Here is a 17,045-nt window from a genome sequence, read left to right on the forward strand (position 1 = left end):
CTCAGGGGTTGTGAGAGGAAGAAAGGAGATGATAGAGAAAAATCCATCAGTTTCACAAACTGAGTTTTGCTCTGAGGGGATCATAAAAAAACTGAAAGCAATGCAACCCTCCGTTGCTGGCACTGGGTGTTGGTCACAGCCACCTGGATTGAGTGACTTAAGCTCCTTTACATCCCTAAATCTTTCCTATATACTCCTTTCTTCCAAAACTTTAAGATTTCCTATGACAAAAAAAGAGGACAGGTCCCAGTGGTTTTTTTCTGTTCTTGAAGTCATGTCGTGGTACACAGGCAGGGAGGGCAGAATCCCCAGAGAGTTGAGGAATAAAGCTTTGGAAGTCCTTGGCCCAGAAGCAGGTGGATGCTGTTGGAATTCCTTGTCATCTACCCTATAACCCAACAAGGGGGACATTAAAGTTAGTAGATCACTGAGAAATTTTATCTCCAGATTGTCATTTGTTTCTGTAATGTTTTACAAAATTAGTCCATTGTGTGGTCTGACTTATAATTCACGTCTATGTATATACTTTTGTATGGAAGACACTGAAATTAGTAGGTAGAAGGTTAAAGGGTAAAATTCAGTAGAATATAATGTTGTTTGATCTGGCATGGCAGATCCTAGTTTAAGTGATTAACATCTAAGTGATTGATATTGAAAAGCTCATTCTAGGGCCAGCCTGGTGGCGTAGTGGTTAAGTTTGCGTGCTCTACTTTGGTGGCCCAGGGTTCACGGGTTCGGATCCTGGGCGTGGACCTATGCACCACTCATCAACCATGCTGTGGTGGTGTCCCACATACAAAATAGAGGAAGTTTGGCATAGATGTTAACTCAGTGACAATCTTCCTCAAGCAAAAAGAGGAAGATTCGCAACAAATGTTAGAACGCTCAGGGCCAATCTTCCTCACCAAAAAAAAAAAAACAGAGAGAGAGAGAAAGAAAAGTCTATTCTACTTGATATCGACTGTTCTGCTTTCTTGAAGCTCTCTTCCTTCTTAATTTCAAGTCAGTATTGTCTTCTCCTGATTTTCCAGCTGTCCTTTCTCAGTTTCTTCTGGCTCCTTTCCCTTTCCCTTGCAGTGTTAATTCTATCTTCATCCTGTTTTTTCTCACTCTGAAACACTACTAAGATTTCTCATCCAATCCTGAAGTTTTAACACTATCTGCATGAATGAGTCTCAGCCAGTGCTCATCTGATTCACCTGTGGAACTTTTGAAACAATGGAGATTTCTGGGCCCCAGCCTAGACCTGCTGAAGCAGAATTTCTAGGTGTGGGCCCTAGGCATGTAGATGGAAAACCTTACTAGATTACTCTGCGTGTCTGCCCCTGGGCAGCACCACTAGTGGGATGCTCATGCCTCTCCTGTCTGTATTTGTAGCCCACACTTTTCTGCTATACTCCAAACAAGTGTGTCCAACTGGCATTTAGATATTTCTCTGAGCTTACTGTGGGAACCTTGAGGTTCCCCGTGTCCAAACCAGAGTCATTATTTTCCTGACCAGAACTAATTTTTCTGTAGCCCCTATCTCAATTTATGGCCTTTGAGTTTCCCAGGGTGGAAACCTGTGTGTCAACCACATTTTCTTTCTTTACTTTCTAAACCTCCCTCGTTCCTATCCTCACTGCCTTGCCTTAGTTCGGGCCACCATCATAACTCCTCTGGTATCCTGATTGAGCTCTCATTTTCTTACATGTTCCTTCTTCTGGTCGTTTAGGTCATTTTAGATTGTGAGGAAGAGAGTCATGTTCAGGTTACCTGCGGGAAAAGGGGTTTGTTGTAGGCTTAGTCTCTAGGTGAGGAAACCTCAGCGGTTATACAATCAAGGAACAATGTGAACATCAACTGTGGGGTCCTTCCTCAACAGGAAGCATTCCCACTGGCTGCTGTTCTGGTGCACAGCTGCCTTGTGGGCTGCAGCCAGCCTGGAGACGGTGGTCTTGGCTTGGGCGTTAATTTCCACATCTTGTTAGTTATGGCTTGGTTGGTGATAACAAACCATAGGGCCTATTGTTAAGGAATTACTTAGGGCGTTCTCCCCTCAGGAGGAGCAGTGTAAAGGGCAGTACTGCTAAGCTCTTCGGCTCTTCTTTGTGCCATCAGGCCCAGCGTTTATCTTCCTAAAGAGTGACATTGGTCATGATCTTCCCTTCTTAAAATCCTTCAGTTCCTGTCTCTTATAGGAAGACATCAAAATCCTTAGCACGGTTTACGAGTCTCCTTTCTAGTCTCCTCCTTCTCCCTTTGCTCCTTAAGGCGTCCGTTCCTGCCACACTGTACTTCTCACTCTCCCTGCTTATGCTGTGTTCTTTCCTGCCTCATCCTCTTTCTTCATACAGGAATATCCTTCCTTTCTTTCTTTCTTACTTCCAGATTGAATTTACCCCTCACCTGTTAACCCTTCCTGACTCCTCTGGGCAGTGAGTTCCTCCTTCCTTTGTGTTCTCACTGTATTTTGTAGGGGCCTGTGTTAAAGCCCTTCTCACATTATAATGTATTTGTGTATCTCACCCCTGGATTTTGAGCTTGTCTAGGACAGAGACCTTGTCTTCTGTCTTCTCAACCTTCCTCTCCCCCCAATTCATCAAAGATTTATTCATTATCTACTTTGTGCCCAACATTGTGTCATTGCAGAAAATGTGGAAATAATCAGAGAGCATTTCTGTGCTGTGAGATGTTTTCTTTCTCTTCTAGGTCGTGATATCATCGGGCTGGCAGAAACCGGCTCTGGGAAAACAGGGGCCTTCGCTTTGCCCATTCTGAATGCACTGCTGGAGACGCCCCAGCGATTGTTCGCCTTAGTTCTCACCCCGACTCGGGAGTTGGCCTTTCAGATCTCGGAGCAATTTGAAGCCCTGGGGTCTTCTATTGGAGTGCAGAGTGGTAAGTGTCTGAGAGGAGAGGAATCTTAGAGTTTCTTCACAGGTTGAGAATGCCTGTGAAAGGAGAACGGAAGGAAATAGTGAGTAAGTTCACTGACCTAAAGAGCTGATTTGGTATTTTAGCTTTGGGGAAATTGTAATTGTAAGGGAAGAAAAATTTAAGTAGAAATCTAGCATTGGCTTTAAAAGATGTTCAGTGAACTATGGAAAAAATTAAGGATCTCCTTTCTATATTCTTTTTATGTCTGTAGCCGTGATTGTAGGTGGAATTGATTCAATGTCCCAATCTCTGGCCCTGGCAAAGAAACCACATATAGTAATAGGTGAGTAACTGACAAAGCTAAAAGACACTGACGATGATGAATTGGAGAGTGTCTGCTGATGTTGGGTGTAACTTATTTGTGTGGAAAGACTTGGAAGAACGGATTTTTGTAACCCTGTTAATTTTTTAATTTCTGAAATTCTGGCTTGAGGGGCGGAGAGTTGGTGACTTTCCTTCTTGCTGTCCCTGGTGTTGAACATTGCCTTCTCCTCAACCTTTCTTGGTAGCGACTCCTGGTCGACTGATTGACCACTTGGAAAATACAAAAGGTTTCAACTTAAGAGCTCTCAAATACTTGGTCATGGATGAAGCAGACCGAATATTGAATATGGATTTTGAGACAGAGGTGAGCTCTCGATTTCTTTCCTCCTCTTAGAGCATCTCAAGTGTCCTGTTTCAAAATTTGGTTCATTGCACAGCTGCTTTATATGGAGCACTGTATCATTATCAGTTAATTTAAGCATCTCTGCTGCCTTTTTGGTGCTCTTCACGTTGTCAGTGCCTCAGCATCCTCTGTAAAATATAGTCTGACTCTGATTTCAGAGATGACAAATATCAAAACCAGATTTTCTTTTCTGTTCCCTTTGATTTAGACCTCTTCCATACACCTTGAAATATCTGTATTTTCATTGATGACCCATTCGTCATAGCTTATTTAGTTGATTAATACTTATTCTTGACTTTTTCTTAGATTAACTGTGCTCTACTAATTTAAACTGTTTTTTTCTCTGAGTAGCATCATTTTTTTGATAGCATCTGGTATGGTATCAAATAATAAATATTCAATAAATTTTAGCTAAATCGAATTGAATTTTTGAGTCCCCGAAGCCCCACAGCGATGCATGATGTGGGCTCGGTGAGCCGAGGAGTCAGAGGAAAGATTTCTTGGACTGTCAAGGTCTGGTAGTAGTGCTCCTTTATTCAGAGAATAGCGTGGAGACAGGACCCATGGGCGGTGAAGAGCTGCAGGCGTGGGGACAGGACCCATGGGCGGTGAAGAGCGGCAGGCGTGGAGACAGGACCCATGGGCGGTGAAGAGCTGCAGGCGTGGGGACAGGACCCATGGGCGCTGAAGAGCTGCAGGCGTGGGGACAGGACCCATGGGCGGTGAAGAGCGGCAGGCGTGGAGACAGGACCCATGGGCGGTGAAGAGCGGCAGGCGTGGGGACAGGACCCATGGGCACTGAAGAGCTGCAGGCGTGGGGACAGGACCCATGGGCGGTGAAGAGCGGCAGGCGTGGGGACAGGACCCATGGGCGGTGAAGAGCGGCAGGCGTGGGGACAGGACCCATGGGCGGTGAAGAGCCTGCAGGCATGGGGACAGGACCCATGGGCGGTGAAGAGCGGCAGGCGTGGGGACAGGACCCCTGGGCGGTGAAGAGCGGCAGGCGTGGGGACAGGACCCCTGGGCGGTGAAGAGTGGCAGGCGTGGGGACAGGACCCATGGGCGGTGAAGAGCTGCAGGCGTGGGGACAGGACCCATGGGCGGTGAAGAGCGGCAGTGTGTTGAGGGTTGGGGCTAAACTTATAAGCCATGGGTACGTGACTCATTTTTACTAGACAAAGGAAAGATGATGTGAAACGTCATTAAAATGGTATCAGTGCAGGTGGGGTCTAGTTATTGTCTGGTTGTATAACTTTAGGTATGAATCGGGTCATAGACATTGGCGTGTAGGCCAGGACGCCTTGGGCTTCTCTCCCTGGGGCAGCCCTGATCCACATCAGTGCATTTGGTTTGTTATTTTCTGTCTCCTTCACAAGGAGCATTTGCAGGTGTCCAGGCTAAATGTTATATGGTACCCTTTCCCTCTTTGTGCCTTAGGTTGACAAGATCCTCAAAGTGATTCCCCGAGATCGGAAAACATTTCTCTTCTCTGCTACCATGACCAAGAAGGTGAAATTTTCTAGGACTTCTGTTTTCTTCTTTATAAGAATTGATATATAAAGTCAGTAATAACAATAGCAATAATAAAAATAGAGCCTTTAAGAATCAGTGTACTATTCCAGGTTTTCTTTCTTCAGGTGCAAAAACTTCAGCGAGCAGCACTAAAGAATCCTGTGAAATGTGCCGTTTCCTCTAAATACCAAACGGTTGAGAAATTACAGCAATATTATCTTTTTATTCCCTCTAAGTTCAAGGTAAAGTGTTTACTTTGATCATTCCTGCCTCTCCCTCTTCTTTCTCACCAAAACATCTGAAAATGTGTCAACTTTTGATTAGCTAAGAGCTGTGCTACAGGTTGGAGTCCTGTTTGTTTTAGAGTGCACGCTGTGCTTATATTTATCACTGATAAAGTCAAACATTCTGGGAATTCACAGTACACTAAACCACAATCATGAAGTCATGATGTTATTCCTTCCCAACCCCATCCTTGAGGTAGTTTTTCCTTTGTCTGCTTATTATGTGGCTTTTTTGTAGGCAGGGATCCTTGTTTTGCGCTTTAATGTAAGGACTTTTCCCTGTTGCTGAGTACAGATCTCCCTGTGCTTGGCTTCAGGCTGTGTGTGAAATTCTTGGTTCACAGAGATGACAGTACTGATTAAGGAGTGCAAAGCTGGCAGCTGCGGGCCTGAGTGAGTGAGAAGCAGCCATAGGCTTAGTCTTTTACCTAATTTACACGTCCAGGACTCCAACCTTTCCTTCCTGGTTCAGTTACATATGTTGTTTTGGGTTTCTGACTTAGGATACCTACCTGGTTTATATTCTAAATGAATTGGCTGGAAACTCCTTTATGATATTCTGCAGCACCTGTAACAATACTCAGAGAACCGCTTTGCTACTCCGAAATCTTGGATTCACTGCCATCCCCCTCCATGGACAGATGAGTCAGGTAAGGCTTTTTCAGTATCATTAGTGGTGAACTGGTGTCATGAGAAAGATAAACCTTATAGTAGTAGATGTGTGCAATTAACAACATGACATTAATGCATTTTCTCATAATTGTTCCAATTTTATGGGCTTTACAGTGTTGCCCTGGATCCTTATTTCCTCCTTTGGGGGTGGCAAGAGGCTCAAATGAGAATATTCCCTAGGTAGTTGTCTGGTGTGGAAGCTGTCGAGTTGATTCATTCAGCCCTAGGGTAATAGTGGGTCTCTGGTCTCTAAGGACTTTTAATAAATTATTTCTCAATTATCTTTTTATCATATTAAACAATGCTCATTTCATCTTAGTATTTTCTAGCCTTAGTTTTAAATATTTTCTTGTTGCTTCCCTGTTTCCTTTTGACCTGTAGAGCCCAGTCTGAACTTAGGGGAAACCATCCTTTTAAAAATTTCTGTCTCTTGGTTCTTATATTTAGTTTGTCTAGTGTGTGTGTCTGGGATTCTATGATTCATTAGTTTCCCATGATTAAAATTCTTTTCATCTCTTTTTTTCCTCATCATAGAGCAAGCGCCTAGGATCCCTCAATAAGTTTAAGGCAAAGGCTCGTTCCATTCTTCTGGCAACTGATGTTGCAAGCCGAGGTTTGGACATACCTCACGTGGATGTAGTTGTTAATTTTGACATTCCTACTCATTCCAAGGTAAGTCCTACTGCTGACCTGACTTTCTAGTCCCAAAGAATATTTTTTTTTCTTCTTTTATTGAGATATATAATTGACATATAACATTATATTAGTTTCAGGTGTACAGTGTAATGATTCGGTATTTGTATATACTTGTGAAATGATTACCACAATAAGTCAAGTTAACGTCTGTCACCATACATAGTTAGAAAGTTTTTTTTCTTGTGATGAGAACTTTTAAGATCTGTTCTATTAGCAACTCTCAAATATGCAATACAGTATTAACTATAGTCACCATGCTATGCATTACATCTCCATGTATTTTATTACTGGAAATTTGTACCTTTTGATCCCCTTCACCTGTTTTACCCCACCCCGCCCCATCCCTGTCTGTTCTCTGTATCTATGAGCTGAGTGTTTTTTTGGTTCCACATATAAGTAGGATCATATGGTATTTGTCTTTCTCTGTTTAACTTATTTCACTTAATATAATGCCCTCAAGGTCCATCCATGTTGTCATAAATGGCAAGATTTAGTTCTTTTGGCTTTATGGCTAAATAATATTCCTCTGTGTCCAAAGTTTCTTTCTTTCTTTCTTTTTTTTGGTAAGGAAGATTGGCCCTGAGCTAACATTTGTGCCAATCTTCCTCTTTTTGCTTGAGGAAGATTGTCCCTGAGCTAACATCTGTCCCAATCTTCCTCCATTTTGATTTTAGTGGAAGTTTTTCCTTTTAACATCATTTTTTTTATTCTTTGATTACTTCAGTATCAAAAACTGGGAAAGCTCTTGATTTCTTCATCCTCATTATCTTGCACATGCCTGTGGATATGAATTAATAAATGTAAATGAAAGTAGCCAAGGACAGGTATACATATGCTGATCTTTGTCAGTCTCAGTTCTTTAGAAGTAACAGCTTTTGGTTCTTAGTATATCTCAGGGTTTCTCAGCCTTGGCACTATTAACATTTTGGGCCAGCAAATTCTTTGTTGTGGGGGTTGTCCTTTGCATTGTAGGATGCTTAGCAGCATTTCCGGCCTCTACCCACAGGTGACCTTGTGACAACCAGATATGTTTCCAGACATTTCCAAATGTCTCCCTGGGGCGGACAAAATTGCCCCTGGTTGAGAACGACTGGTATCTCTTGGCTTTGTATTTAACTTCTGTAGAAAAGGTGCTGTCTCATTTGGTTTTCACCATAACCCTGTGAGTTTGGGCATGCATTTCTATCCCTGTTTTATAGCTAGCAACCAAGGTTCAGAGAGGTTGTGTGACTTGCAGACAGGTGTGTAGCTGGTAGGTGGTAAAACCAGAGCTGTGACCCAGGTCTGCCTCTAGATCCAGTGCTGTTTTTTTTTTACACTGTGTTGTCTCTAAACATGTAGATATGCTTTTAGATTTGTTTTGTTATTAAAAGAAATGAACAAAAAAATTGGGTAAATTTTGTGCTAACAGAGGGATAAAAAAGCTGTAGCTTTATCTCAATAAATTGCCTAGTCTATTTTCGCTGTTCCAGCGTGAATCTGTTTTCTTTCACTGCAGTACGCCTTCACGTACGTAGTTTTTTATTTGTGCCATATAACTCAAATTTATTTACTCTTTTTTTCAGGATTACATCCATCGAGTAGGTCGAACAGCTCGAGCTGGACGCTCTGGAAAGGCTATTACTTTTGTCACACAGTAAGTAAATCGACTTCAGGGGCAGAGCAATGTAGCGAAAAGAGCAGAACTCGGGAGCAGACTGACTTGGAATCTGACTTTACCATCCACTGTAATAGTCACTTAACCTCCCTCATCCCATTTTCATCATTTGTAAAATGAAAATAATAATGCCCATCTAGCAGGGTTTTAATAAAGATTGGAGATACGTGTATGTAAAAGATCTAGTATGGTATTTGGCGTATAGAAGCACACAAAAAAACCCCTGCTATTTCTTTCAGCTGCTAGAGCCAGAGAGCAGTGACCTTTCCACTCAAAGTATTAGAATAACTGTTTCTGGTATTGTTTTTAAAGGAACAAATACCCAAGGCTTTTTTAGGAGTAAAGAATATGTTGGGTGATTATCTAATGGGCTGTGCACAGAAATTGCATTCAATCAGTATTGTGAAAAGGAATAGTAGATTCGATATTGTTTAAAACTGTGGCTCCTATTGCGTCCTGTCATATCATATATGGTTTTGCAATGGACAGACATTTGCACTGTCAGCCAACCAAAACCATGCCAATTTTCCTTCCTCAGATATGATGTGGAACTCTTCCAGCGCATAGAACACTTAATTGGGAAGAAACTGCCTGTCTTTCCAACACAGGATGACGAGGTTATGATGCTGACAGAACGTGTGACTGAAGCCCAAAGATTTGCCCGGATGGTATGCTACTTATTTTCTCACCAGCTGCTATGCAGATGATATTAACTGTGTTAACATTTGCTAGGCACTTCATTGTATTAATCCTCATAATAAACTGCAGGAACTGGGAATTATTTTATTCCAGATTTAAGAGGCGCATACTAAAGCATAGAGATGGTGGGTAATTTGCTTCAGATCATGCAACTAAATGGTTGAATCAGGGTTTGGACTCAGTCTGACCACAGTGACCACATTCTCAGCCACTGTTCATGTTTCACATGTGGCAGGAAAGCCTTTGGACTTGAGATGAGAAGACCCAGCTGTGAACCGTGAGCGTGGACCGTGTGTCTACCTCTCAGTCACTTCCTCGCCTGTAAATTGGAAATAGTGCTTAATCTTGAATATCTTACAGGGTTTTGTGAGCACCAAATAAGCTGATGTAAACTGCATGGTTATTAAGAGTAGCAGTAGCACTAGTAGTGGAGATAAAAAGATCCCAAAGGAGACTCCTTGCAAGTGCTGTCTGCTCCCTGGAGTTCTGGTCTGAGGGACAAAGAAACTGCCCACGGGCCACTTTCTGAGTAGCTGAGGTGTGCGCTTGTTTTTGTTTTTCTGCCCACATGGAATTCTTTGTTTGGTATTTTTGTTTATAAAAGTGTAACATGTGTTGGGGAAAAAAATTCTGGGAATGTAGAAAGGGTTAAAATAGTAAATGAAACATAGAAGCCACCCCCGACAGAGAACCATTGATAACATTTTGCTATTTTTCTTTCTTTAGCCATAGTTAGACTTGATCTAATTGTATATCATTAACGTTTTTCTAGTTCAACAAATATTGATCCATGTGATCACTTCTTAATGACTACAAGGAATTCTGTAATGAATATATAATATGGTTTACACTGATGTGTTTATGCTTTTACCTATTTTTTGTATTTTAACTGGTACTGTGTTGAACATCCTAGTATGTACAGCTTTGCATACTTGTCTTGTTTCCTTAGAATAAATTCCTAAAAGTACAATTAATTGTTAGGCTGAGGAGTATACACAGTTAAAATCTGAATTCATAAAGAATGCCAAATTTTCCCTGTAGAAAAGCTCTATCAGTTTATACTAACGGTGCCAGTATATGTGCATATGTGAATGTCTCCACCCCTTGACCAATACTAGATATTACCATTCTCTTAAATCTTTGCTAGTCTGCCATGTGAAAATAATAGCTTATTGTTTTAATTTTCATGCCTTTGGTTACTAATAAGGTTAACGTTTTCTTATATTGGGATTTTGGTCTTATTCTTTTGCTAATGTCAGGTGTTAGGGGGTTAGTGTTTGATTTTAAGGGGAGGAGACTAGGATGTGTTACCCTTAGTGACAGTAATTCATTTTCAATCTCATACTTTCTGTTTTCTTGCAGGAGCTAAGGGAGCATGGAGAAAAGAAGAAACGCACACGGGAGGATGTTGGGGACAATGATGACACAGAGGGTGCTCTTGGTGTCAGGAACAAGGTGGCTGGAGGAAAGATGAAGAAACGGAAAGGCCGTTAATCTCTTTTATAAAGACTTGATTTCTGCTTTCTGTTCTGTGAAAGGGGATTGAAGAAGAGAATGAACCTCGTCCAACAGAGTTCCTCAGACCGAAATCTATCAGAATCCGCTCAGCTAATTTAGCACTCATTCCCCTTTTTTATGTGGTAGAGTATCATTACTGCAGAATATTTGTTATAGTGCTGATGTCAAGACTGTTGCTGTTCTCCAGCTTTGGTTGTTGCTCATGACATGGGTGGGATGTGCTCTTCCATCACTTCGCACCGACCATTTGCTTTTTTCAGCTGCAAGTCAAGGACTAGGTTGATGAAGCACTTGACCTGTAATTGGGAAGAAGCTGCTACATCTTTAAAACGGTGACACTTAAGCAATCTCAACTTGTGCTTCATTAGACCTAATATGAAATAATAAATTCAAATATTATTTTTAAAAGATTCAAACTCCTTGATGACCTTTATAGCTTAAAGGATTTTGTAGATTTAAGTAAGATCTTGCTAATAGGTAAGAAACTAACAGTGGCAGTTACATGGCAAATTCATTGGTTGTCCTTAATTTAAGGTAAACATTATTTATGATTTTAAAAAATCAACAGAGGAACAAGATGATAGATGGCTTTGAAAGGGAGATCTGCTTAAAAGGAGGTTCTGTTTTTCTTGAGGATGGAGTAAAGTGCATAAGTCAGACTGCAAAGTCTCTTAGATTCCGAAATAAGTTCACTTCCCTGGCTTGGATTAAGCAGTTGGTTAGGAAGACTGGTTTCTTATGCAGATTCTTGTCCGTAGGTGACCAGAGTAAAATCAGGAAGCATCAGAAATAGAGGGTAATTCCAAGAGACCCAATTTCATCCACTTGTCATTGGTGCTCATTGCCCACTATTTACTTTGTTTTGTCCTCATCTGTTGGGTGATTTAATTCCAGAGATGTAAAGCTGGGTCATCAGCCCTGGGGAGGAAGTAGACATTGGCACTGTGGGGACTGGGTGGGGCAGGGGAGAGTGGGTGGATATCAGAAACAGCTTTGAGTTTCGCATTCATGAATAGTCTTGGGCTGTGAGGGCTTTTACACGTGGAAGATGCCTAGTCATTCTTGTTGGATATAACAATTTTATTAGAATAGAGTGTGTCTGGAGTGGCAGAACCAGGCTAAAGAGATTCCAGTGGTTTAAGGTTGAGAATGAGTTTTGGTAGAAGAGAAACTTTCCATATGCATCTTAATGGAAAGTGTGTGTTTCAAAGATTGTGTTTCTTAGAGTCAAAGTGTCTGGTGAGAAGTGAAAAGTGGATGTCAGGAAAATTCTCTGTGGTAGTCAGGTGTGGATTGTTGATTGCAAGATCTTTGTAAATATAGGTAGTGGGGTACTTTCTGCCACACATGTATCCTAAGAGGGGTGTCAGGGATAAGGCATTTAGAATTAATTGAAATCTAACACATGCCTTATTTTCCTGTTTTGTTTGCTCCAAACTTTATTACTGCTCATGGTGCATTTGAGTTAAGGCCAAGTTAGAGGAGTCAGGAAGCAATAAGAAAAAAGGAAAGGAGAAAAAAAGGTAGAAGAAAAGGAGAAGCAAATAGTTGAGTGCAGCCATACTTGTGACTGCTTGTTATGTGCCTACCACTGGGAGCTAATTCTCCATTAATATTGTATTTTCCTCATGGGACTCACCAGGGTGGCTTAGGATGATAGCATCCTAAGCTCGCTTTTTCTGAGCCAGTGGGTGAAAGCAAAATGGATGGGTGCTGTTTCAACTCTGGAGGACTTGAGAAGCTGAAATTGAATTGGGGTATGGTTGGTAGGGATGTAGGAGAGGTTAGAATTACCCTGAAAGAGTCTGAACTTTTTAAATAGGCAGGAGTCTATAACCCAGGGTCTATGGACCCTTAAGGTATATGCATATTTCTGGGGAGACCAAAAAGGTTCAAAACTACTGCTCTCAAGCTTAGCTGTTGTCTCTAAAGTACATACTTAACTGTGCTTTGCTAGGACAGGAAGATGGAACACTAAGGGAGGAAATGTGGATGATGTGTTTTCAGGCATATTAGTAGGTCCAGACTGTAAGCTAGAGTTCTAGACAGAACAAGTAAAGATGTTGTTTGAATGGCAAGAGACGCAGAAATAAATGAATGTGATCCATTAGTAAATGAGGACACAGCTGTGGGTTTGTACCATTAATCGAAACTGTTCTTCATGCTTTCTTTTCCTCTAAGGCAAAGTTGTAAAGTCTTGCTGCTGAAACCCTCATTGAGGTGTGTATTAGTTTCCTAAGGCTGCCTTAAAGTACCACAAACTGGGTAGCTTAAAACAAGAGATATTTATTGGCTTACTGTTCTGAAGGCTAGAAGTCCAAGATTGAGGTGTTGGCAGGGTCATTTTCATCTAAAGCCTCCAGAGAATCCCTCCGTCCCTCCTCCTGGCTTCTCGTGGTTGCCGGCAGGCCTTGCTGTTCCTTGGTTCGTAGCAGTGTAACTCCAGTCTCTGCCTCCATCTTCACACAGACTTCTTGCCCATGTGTCTGTGTCTTCACGTGGCCTTCCACGGACACCAGTCTTTGGATGTAATGCAGCATGGCCTCATCTTAATTATATCTGCAAAGACCCTATTTCCAAATAAGGTTGTTCTGGGCTTCCGGGTAGACGTAAATGTTGGGGAGACGCTATTCAACCCAGTATAAACTTTTTGGACTGCAGTTTTCTTTGGGGTTTAAGATTGCATTGTGAAACAGAAGTGGTAGAAAGAGTTGATTACAAAGAAAGTGGAGAAGAGACAGGAGATAGGTCTGTAGAAGTGGTAGGATGGATAGAAGTATAGAAGTTTAAAATGACATTCTCTTAAGTGAAATGTCAATTGTCTTTGCAGTCAAGGTACCAAAGGCTCTGCTGTTAGGAGTAGGGAAGGAGGTCTCTGGCCTTTTGTCTCCTATTCCCTTCTTGGTATAATTCCTTAGTTCTGCTTTTAAGAAACTAAGAATTTCAAAATAAACAACCAACCTCTCCTCCTCCCCCAATTGCAAACAAAGACACCTAACTTTTATGACTTAATAAAGGGAGTGTCTTGCAATAGTCATAGAAGGCTGGCCCAGAGAAAATGTCCCCCCTACTTCTCATCTGAATCATAAAGCCACTTTATATAGTAGTCGTTGTATGGCTTCATGACTAGCTAGCCTGGTTTTACTTCTGTACAGGCTAAAGTGAGATGAGGAAAATACCCCTGTCCTAGGATGGGGTCCCGGGATCCCAGGTAAAGGTTTCAGTTGGGTAGGCTATTCCAGAGTTAAAGCAGGCCCAGAATTCCAGGTCCCCTGGAGTTTAGAGGCACTCCGAGGGGATTCTAATAGTTGCCCGGAGGGGTCTAGACTCAGTTACATCATGCTTATTCTTTCTCAGGCCCTCAGAAATATTCTGAAACTTTTCTGACTCTATAAAGACATCTGGCTTACAGCCAGAGTGTTTTCCAAGTAGCTTCCTGCCTGCAGATATATCTGAAAACCTAAATCAGAGATTCTTATCACCCCAGGTCCCTCAAAGACCTGGGAAATGGCACCAGAAAGAACCACAGGCTGTGGTATTGGTTACAGAGAATGAAGCCATCCAAGTTATCAAAAGCAGGTAACAAAATAACATCAAGAAAGTATGTTCCAAAGACTTGAATAAAAAATTAGAGAATATGCAAGAAGTTTTAGTCCACATAGTTCTTCAGGTGAAACCTAGCCTCAGGGCAGATAGTACATAAGGGCGTGAGTCACCCCTCTTTAATTGGAATGACAAGAGACGCAGACCCTGGCACTAGAGATTGAAGGGTTACCCACACCCACATTCCTTTTCATGCCTCACCTGTCCCAGGTATGCACTAAAACTCCAGCTAAAAATAAATGCAGAAACTTGAACTCTGGGAAATAGCACTGAACAGTCTCAGCTAGAGTACAGAGCTGATTTGTGCCAAGTGGCAGAGAGACGGGAAGAAAATGGGCTCCTGTAGAGACCATGTAATCTCTAGGATGTGGCCCTGATGTCTGTTCACATTCTTGAAGTTTTTATCGACTCCATAGTCATCCATCTACCTGATACCTTCCAAAAACTATGGCCCTTCTTTAACCTGTGTATGCCATCGAGGGGCTGGAAGAAACCAGAGGGATGGGTGAATGCAACGGAGTGTGGGGAAAATGTTAGTCAAGAGACCTGTTTGCTGTTGCTATGTGGCCTTGTGAGAGTTACTGAACCTCGATTTCTTTCATTTGTTAATGTGGAAATAAGAGCATCTATCCTGTCTGCCTCGCAAAGAATTGAACCTATTTTTAAAAAAAATTCTGTCCCCTCCCTCCCTTCCTTCCGGCGTCTGCTGTATCCTAGCCACTGTGCCAGGTACTAGGAAGACAATACTGAGAAAAAAGTCAGATGCTATCTTTACTGAACTCCGTCTTAGCATTTTATTGTGATTGTGCTTGCCCAGAGGGCAGGAACCATGCTTATTCATGGATGTGACTTTAATATCTTGCAGGCCCAACACACAGTGAATGTTCAATATCTGTCATTTTCTGAAATGTACTGTGTGTTGGCAGCTTTACATGTATTGTCTCAGGTTCCTTGAATAATCCTGAAAGGTGGATGTTATTGTCCCCTTATGAGCTATGGAGCTAGACTGTGAACTCTGCTCCTTACTAGCTGTGAGACCTTGGGCAAGTTATTAAACTTTTTCGTGTTTCAATCTCCTTATCTGAAGACATACAGATAGTAATAGTACCTACCTTACAGGGTTGTGAGGTTTGAATGAACTATACTCTGGCTCATCATAATGATGAATACAGGTTAGCCATTATCATCATCGTTATTATTACAGATGAAGAGTGCCTAAGTAGCTTGCCTGGGTTATACAGCTGGGAAGGGGCTAAGTCAAAATTTGAAGCCAAATTTGATTTCAAGCCTCTATACTGGATACGCTGTGTGTGCGTATAATAAGTGCGTGCTTTTTGAATGAATGATTGAATCACCATTTATAATATGTAGTTTTTCCTTTGGAAAAATATGTTGCACGTAACAAATAAGTATTAGACAAATGAGCTTTCAGACTCCAACATACTGCAAATTGGAAATAGCTAGGTGAAAGAATATGACATTTTCATTTCCACCAGTAGATGGCGGAAGGAACAAAAGATACCCCTGAACGGGAAGGAGTTTTCATTCTGAGCAGAATGATTAATAGTGAGCAGTGACTGAGACACGGTGCCTGATGAAAAGGGCTCTTTGTGTAATATTTGGCCCACAGTCACTAAGGGGTGGAGGTCAGGGTGGGTATGGGAACTACCTACAGATATTTGAAGGGTGTCACCATCATGAAAGTCTAGGTTGACTGGGAAAGTGGGAACTGGGAGAACCGAAATAAACTGAAGTTCAGACGTAGTAAGAAGAAAAAGGCGCATTCCACTGTTATGTCTACTTCACAGTCCCAGTCTGCACTCCCTCTTTTTCACCTTACAGGCAGCTGTGTTCTTTTCAGAAGTCTGTCTTCCCTCCTGGGATTTTGATTAAGTCGTTTACCCTCTGTTTATGCCCTCTCCAAATGCACCCCGGAATACTGTTATTTCCACCCCATGGCTACGCTCATACATGTTGTTTGTGTTTATGACTGTAAATTCTCTGAGCCCTTAATTCCCTTCCATTCTATCCCTCTGGCTTACTCCATCTAGTAAGCTTTGTCCTTAGCCCTTACTCCTCTGTCAGATAAGGTTGGTGTTGGTTAGCTGGTGAACCACTCGTTTGTTCATTCTGTCCTAAAGATGCATCCTGCAGCTCCAAGCGATGCCCCTGGTTCCGGAGGAGTAGTAGCAGCAGTCAGGCATGGTGGTCAGAAATACCAGGCTCACTGCACTCTCACTGCTTCTGGGCTGGCTCTTCTCTCTGAACATTCCTTTGGGGGAAGAGTCTCCTGCCCAATACCTGGCCTCTTAGAAACGCTCTAACCCAAGATATTAAATACGGTGCCAACTTCAAACCAACATCCTTGTTGTGTTTCTGGGTGGGTCACGAGAGTGGGGACCAGGAGGGGGTTTCTTATTTGATGTATTTCTGTTTGTGATGGTTTGCTTGTGATTCTTTACAGTGAGGCTGTGGAGAGCCTGCTGTGTGCTAGGCGCTTGCTAGGTGCTTAGCATATATTATTGCCTTTATTGGAGGTAGTGAATCATTTCTTGACTCCCGTAGAAAATTTTGTTGTGATATTTAAAAACCACAACCTGGTCATTGCTTATTCTGCATCTTCCATGATTTCCTAAATTCATCCAAGGAACTTTGCAGGCTGAGCTTATGCTAACCAAAGGAAGTAGAGGTGTGGTCACATCATAGTCTGTGGCTTCTGTTTCCATTTCATTGATTTTGGTGGAAATCAAAGGGCTGGGGGTGAGAGGAAAGTGGTAAAGATGTCCCTTTCCAATGTAGTTCTCTATTTTCACTAAGT

At 42.0% G+C, this 17,045-nt stretch overlaps 1 protein-coding gene across 2 annotated transcripts in view; it reads left to right on the top strand.

Moving 5' to 3' along the window:
* DDX47 (DEAD-box helicase 47) overlaps positions 1–11,032 on the top strand; it is a 77,489-nt gene extending 66,457 nt beyond the window's left edge. For both annotated transcript variants that reach the window (XM_070619141.1, XM_070619142.1), the window contains exons 4-13: positions 2,692–2,880; positions 3,131–3,202; positions 3,429–3,547; positions 5,024–5,095; positions 5,224–5,340; positions 5,886–6,032; positions 6,589–6,726; positions 8,316–8,386; positions 8,946–9,075; positions 10,469–11,032. In XM_070619141.1, coding sequence (XP_070475242.1) covers positions 2,692–2,880; positions 3,131–3,202; positions 3,429–3,547; positions 5,024–5,095; positions 5,224–5,340; positions 5,886–6,032; positions 6,589–6,726; positions 8,316–8,386; positions 8,946–9,075; positions 10,469–10,600 — 1,187 coding nt within the window. In that variant the 3' untranslated portion in view covers positions 10,601–11,032. The remainder of the gene's footprint in view (positions 1–2,691; positions 2,881–3,130; positions 3,203–3,428; positions 3,548–5,023; positions 5,096–5,223; positions 5,341–5,885; positions 6,033–6,588; positions 6,727–8,315; positions 8,387–8,945; positions 9,076–10,468) is intronic.
* The last annotated feature ends 6,013 nt before the right edge of the window (positions 11,033–17,045 follow it).

This window comes from Equus przewalskii, chromosome 5 (genome assembly GCF_037783145.1).
Source record: "Equus przewalskii isolate Varuska chromosome 5, EquPr2, whole genome shotgun sequence".
In the NCBI taxonomy this organism is placed as follows: domain Eukaryota; kingdom Metazoa; phylum Chordata; class Mammalia; order Perissodactyla; family Equidae; genus Equus; species Equus przewalskii.